This window comes from Elephas maximus, chromosome 3 (genome assembly GCF_024166365.1).
Source record: "Elephas maximus indicus isolate mEleMax1 chromosome 3, mEleMax1 primary haplotype, whole genome shotgun sequence".
NCBI classification, from domain to species: Eukaryota; Metazoa; Chordata; class Mammalia; order Proboscidea; family Elephantidae; genus Elephas; species Elephas maximus.
The window spans coordinates 213,118,194-213,124,193 of NC_064821.1; the positions used below are offsets into that span (position 1 = coordinate 213,118,194).

General features: G+C 43.0%; 1 protein-coding gene across 1 annotated transcript in view; it reads right to left on the reverse strand.

Annotated features, from left to right (window-relative positions):
* GORAB (golgin, RAB6 interacting) overlaps window positions 1–5,487 on the reverse strand; it is a 31,564-nt gene extending 26,077 nt beyond the window's left edge. Inside the window, exon 1 of the mRNA XM_049881255.1 lies at window positions 5,342–5,487. Within this exon, the coding sequence (XP_049737212.1) occupies window positions 5,342–5,402 (61 nt within the window). The 5' untranslated portion in view covers window positions 5,403–5,487. The remainder of the gene's footprint in view (window positions 1–5,341) is intronic.
* Window positions 5,488–6,000: the final 513 nt, after the last annotated feature.

Sequence of the window (6,000 nt, forward strand, 5' to 3'; positions counted from 1 at the left end):
AACCAGGAAGCTCACCTGGGCTTCACACCCAGAGTTTTTATTGGGGTTTTATTACATAGGCATGATTGAGCGAATCATTGTCCATGTGATGAAACTCAACCTCCAGCGCCCTGCCCCTGAGCTAGAGTTGATATCACCCAATGGGTCTTTCTAGCATGGCCAGCCCCCAACCAAGTCACGTCAGTACTATAACAAAAAAATCAATGGTTAAATTCAAGATTTTAGAGATTATCTCTCAAGAATTTGGGTAAAGTTAACTGTACATTCCAAAATAAAATTGAAAAACAACTATCAAGAATAAAGAACTCTTATGAATATTTTCTCTAACTAGAAATTGACAGTATGTGGTTGTCATTGTTTTTTCCAATTATTTTCACTATGAAATGGATCATACATCAAATACATGTATGTGTATGTATGTGTATACCCAATGTGCATGGATAATAAAAATATTAACCTAGCTTAAGAAATAAAACATGACTGTAGTAGACATAACTACTGTTCAAGGACATTTTCCCCCTCTTTTAGAACACACAAGAGAACTTGTACTTCCTGATCCTCAAGTCATATGACTTGCTTTTGTTCAATAAAATGTAAGTAGAAGTGACACACGTCACTTACTAGTGGAAGCATTTTTTTTTTTTAAATTTATTGTGCTTTAGGTGAAAGTTTACAAATCAAGTCAGTCTCTCATACAAAAGCCATACACACCTCGCTGTGTACTCCCAGCTGCTCTCCCCTTAATGAGACAGCACTTTCCTCCTCTCCACCCTGTATTCCCCGTGCCCATTCAACCAGCTCCTGTCCCCCTCTTCCTTCTCATCTCGCCACCAGACAGGAGTCACCCACATAGTCTCATGTGTCTACTTGAGACACAAAGTTCACTCCTCACCAGCACCACTGTCTATCTTATAGTCCAGGCCAATCCCTGTCTGTAGAGTTGGTTTCGGGAATGGTTCCAAACTTAGGCTATGAAAGGGTCCAGGGACCATGACCGTCAGGGTCCCTCTGGTGTCTCAGACCATTAAGCCTGGTCTTTTTACAAGAATTTAAGATCTGCATCCCACTGTTCTCCTGCTCCATCAGGGATTCTCCGTTGTGTTCCCTGTCAGGGGAGTGATCGGTGGTAGCCAGGCACCATCTAGTTCTTTGGGTCTCAAGCTGATGGAGTCTCTGGTTTATGTGGCCCTTTCTTGTCTCTTGGGCTCATATTTACCTTGTGTCGTCAGTGTTCTTCATTCTCCTTTGCTCCAGGTGGGTTGAAAGCAATTTATGCATCTTACATGGCTGCTTGCTAGCCTTTAAGACCCCAAACACCTCTCATCAAAGTGGAATGCACACCGTTTTCTTAATACATTTTGTTATGCCAACTGACTCCCATCCCTTGAAACCATGGTCCCCAGACTCCCGTCCGTGCTACTCTGGCCTTCAAAGCTTTTGGCTGTATTGAGGAAATTTCTTTGCTTTTGGTTTAGTCCAGTTGTACTATCCCTGTGTTATGTGTTGCCCTTCCCTTCACCTAAAAAAATTTTTGTCTACTATCTACTTTTTTTTTTATCTACTTAGTGAATATCCTTCTCCCTCCCTCCCCACCCTTGTAACCATCAAAGAATATTTCCTTCTCTGTTTAAACTTTATCTGGAGTTCTTATAATAGTGGTCTCGTATAATATTTGTCTTCTTGCAATTGACTGACTTCATTAAGCATGATGCCTTCCAGGTTCCTCCATGTTATGAAATGTTTCACAGAATCATTATGTTCTTACTCGCTGCAGAGTATTCCATTGTGTGACTATGTCACAATTTATTTATCCGTTCATCCACTGATGGGCACCTTGGTTATGCTGGAAGCATTTAACTGACAATGTTCAATTCTCAACCTTTCTGCCATGGTGAACCCTGGTATGATCACACCAGGAAATAGTGTGGAGTGACCATGTAGAGCAGAATCACCTGCCAAACCATGCTAGATATGAAGCGAGGGTGGAAAATAGACCTTCGTTATTTTAAACCACTGATATTTTAGAGCTATGTGTTAAAAAAAAAAATGTGTTACTGCAGCTTAATCAGGTTAAGCTGATTTCATAACTACCAACACCTTCAAAATTCTCTACATACTTGCCCCTGCCTCTTCGTAAGCCTGAATTTTGTGTTTCATTTCCTTGATTTTCTTTACGGTTTTCCTATATCCCCAAAAGAATACCGTTAATTTTATATTACTTTGAAATTATATAACTGGTAACAGACTATACATATATTCTTCTGCAACTTGCTCTTTTCACACATTTATGAAATGTATACACATCAAGGCATGTAGCTATAGTTTATATAGTCCCACTAGCTATACAGCAGTCATAGAATGATTATGCCACTATTTATCCACTCTCTTGTTAATGAACACTTCCTCATTTCCACCTTTTTAGTACTATAAACGACAGTTAAGAATATTCTTCATCATGTTTCCCCAAGTACATATGAGTGTCCCTACAGTACCATTGCCCTAATTTTTGTTGGCAACCCTCTTTCTAGATTATTTAATTAATTATATTTTTAAGTTGCATAACAGCTTGAAGAGGCCTTAAAAATTAAAGATCCAACACTTCTGCTTTTACAAATAAGAAATCCAAGGCAAAAAGATTTAAAAGCAGAGCTGGGAGGTCTACATGCCAATCACTGTGTTTGGCTATGGGCATATAAAAATGGTAAGATGTTTTCTCTGTCCTCAAGGTAGTCATCCATTAGGGAGTTGGTATCCAGACGCTAAAGTCTCTCTACCACACCATGTGCCTTGAAACTCAGGTCCTTATCAACCTCTCTCTATTCCAAATTGCAGGATATTTTGAAATACAGTTCTACGTAATCAAGGTATTGTTTAATTTTGCTTCCATATTAAGTCCTTTCCCACTGGCAAACCCACTCCACCAATGTATACTGAAACCAAAAACCCACTGCCGTCGAGTCGATTCCAACTCAAAGCGACCCTATAGGACAGGGTAGAACTGCCCCACAGAGTTTCCAAGGAGCCCCTGGCGGATTCAAAGTGCCAACCCTTTGGTTAGCAGCCACAGCACTTAAACACTAAGCCACCAGGGTTTCCCCACTAATGTATAACCCTTGTGAAATCTTCCCAAGCTCCCCACAGCCCCTAGCACACCGAGGACCCTCCTGGCTCTGCAGCAAGCTCTTATACAACATCTACTATCAAACCATTTTATGATTGTTTAATGGTCTGTCTCCTCATTGGCTATATGTAAGCTCTCTGAAGGCAGGGGTGATGTCTCGTTCATCTTTGTACCCCTAATCAGAGGTGATAACTGGGAACTTCGGACTGGACCAGAGAAAGGATACTTACACTCCATTAAAAAAAAAAACAAAACCCATTGCTGTCCAGTCGATTCCGGCTCATAGTGACCCTACAGGACAGAGTAGAACTGCCCCATAGGGTTCCCAAGGAGCGACTGGTGGATTCAAACTGCCCATCTTTTGGTTAGCAGCCGATTTCTTAACCATTGTGCCACCAGGGCTCCATAAATCTGAGTAAGTGAATGGATAATGAAAACACAAAGCAAAAGAATTTGAACACATCAAGCTAGACAGTGTCAATTAATCACACACTGTAGTATAACCTTTATACTACCTTGGACTGACCAGTTGAAATTTCCCCAATCTACATGATCCACACTGGCACTATATTAGTAATTTACGTTCTTTTCCACTTGTCAGTCTTGGATCATTCTCATATCTATGCTTTAAAAAAAAAAAAAAAAAGCCTACCTGAGCATCATCCAATTTTCTCACAAATATCTAAAAAAGGCACGGTATGGTTTATTTTTCTCCCAAAGTAAAGTCTATCAAAGTTGCTAGTCCACGTGGAAAGATTATAGGGACATTACAGATGGCTCTGCTCATTCAAAAGGACAGCCATCACTCCCCATTAACATGATCACAAACAAAACAATACTCACTAGAAGGAAATTCTTTACATGAGATGGAGTAAAGGCCTCTAACGTAAAACGTGTCCTGACCTTAACTTTCTGAGGTGAATCAGCTAAATGAAGTAAACTCATTCTGTGCATGTTTAAACTGTGCCAAAGGAAGACACTCTGAAAAGAACTAAAAATAAGTTATGGTTCCAAGAGTGGCGTAAACTGCTCCCAGAAGCGGTGTGCACTACCAGGATATCCATTCAGATCTTCATGAAATTTCAACCACAAGCTAACCATAGTTATATCACTGGGACTGTCTCACCAAGTATTAGCAAACTTCATGCCTTCATCGAAAGAAAACAAAATACTATAAAGCCACTCAGTGATTACTTCGTAAGAGGGAGGAGGGAGCACAAAATTTTAGCTTACCCCAAAGTTGGTAGAAATACATATATATGCATACACACACATACACATGTATATATGTATGTATATGCGTCAGAATCGTCTCGATGGCAATGAGTTATACATATGTGTGTATATGTTGTTGTTTGCCAGGTGGCATCCGGTTAGTTCCCACTCATAACGACCCCATGTACAACAGAATGAAACACTGCCTAGTCCTGTGCCACCCTCAAAATCGTTGTTATGTTTGAGCCCACTGTTGCAGCCACGGTGTCAATCCATCTCACTGAGGGTCTTCCTCTTGACCCTCTATTTTACGAAGCATGATGTCCTTCTCCAGGGACTGATCCCTCCTGATAACATGTCCAAAGTATAGGAGAGACATAATCGCTCTCTCTCTCTCTATATATATAAAATTTCACTTCTAACCCCTCAAATTTTTTTTTAACCCCTCAAAAATTGTTTAGATTTAGCTGAATCTCGGAGTTGAAAAGAACTACAAAAATCATTTGGCAACTGCAAGCGAATGCAGTAATCCAGGTGTATTATGGAAAGTGCTGAATTTTTGCGTGTTCAGACTCTGTTCTGCTTTTTTCTAATCATTACCTGCTTCTATAAGTTTATCATAATTCTAATATGGTGCACCCCCCTTCTCTTTCCCTCACCCTAACCCCAACCCTGCCACCACTGATCCGTGGAGCAATGCACCCTAAAGGAGAGAACCAAGTGTTAGGGTCACTTCGACTCCCAAGTTCCATTCCTTTCAAGGGAGAAAGTGAGGTACCCGAAATGGGCCACTGCACCCTCTATCCTAAAAGTAGACCCCAGCCCCCTGGGCCTGCCTCTCCTCCCGTGGCTCCACGTACATCCACCTCTGGAACCCTCTCAATCCCGTCACTCTGTCCCCCAAAACACACCCTCTCCCCGCCCCTTTCTCCTGCAAAAGCTCCAGTCCCGCCCCTTCCCCTTAACAGATCCAAGAATTGACCCTCTGCAGGCACGTCCCGTTACCTTTAGTCTGCTTTAGCCGCCTCAGCTCCTCCTCAGAAAAGCCTGCCCAAGCCTGCGCCATTTGCCCGGACTGCCCGTACCCCTACAGCGCGCAAACTTCAGACACCCGGAGTGCCAACGTTACCTCCCAGCCACATCCGGGTTCTTCCCCGACGGCAGCCGACCAGCCAATCAGCGCGTCGGGCTCCAGACAGAAGGCCCTGCTGCAGGGTTCGGCCCCCTTCGAGGCTGCCTCTGGCAATGCCGGAAAAACTGTCTAAGGAAACCTTGGCCAAGCAAACACTACTATCCTTTGGCCTGGCTCTACTCTCTCTCCCTTTTTCTAATTCCTGGGGTTAGTTGCTGGGAGAGATAAGGGGGAGATGGCGTTGGGGCTAGGTGTGGTGATAAACAGGCAGTTAGGAAGCGGCTACTAGTCGGTGGCGGAAAGGGACGGGCGTAATGGCTGCCTGTCGGGGTCCTCTGTAAACTCTGGGGCGGAGCCTGCACTGGTGGCCGGGAGGGGGCCAGCCGTGGTTTGCAGAGCGTGGCTTCGAAGGCTAGACGGTGAGCTGCGCTGGAGTTATACGTCCTAAAAAAAAAAAAAGCGATCCGATTTAGGCTTCGTTTATGAAGAAATGTTTAGGAGGGCTGCATCTAACAGATGGACAGAGGACGGA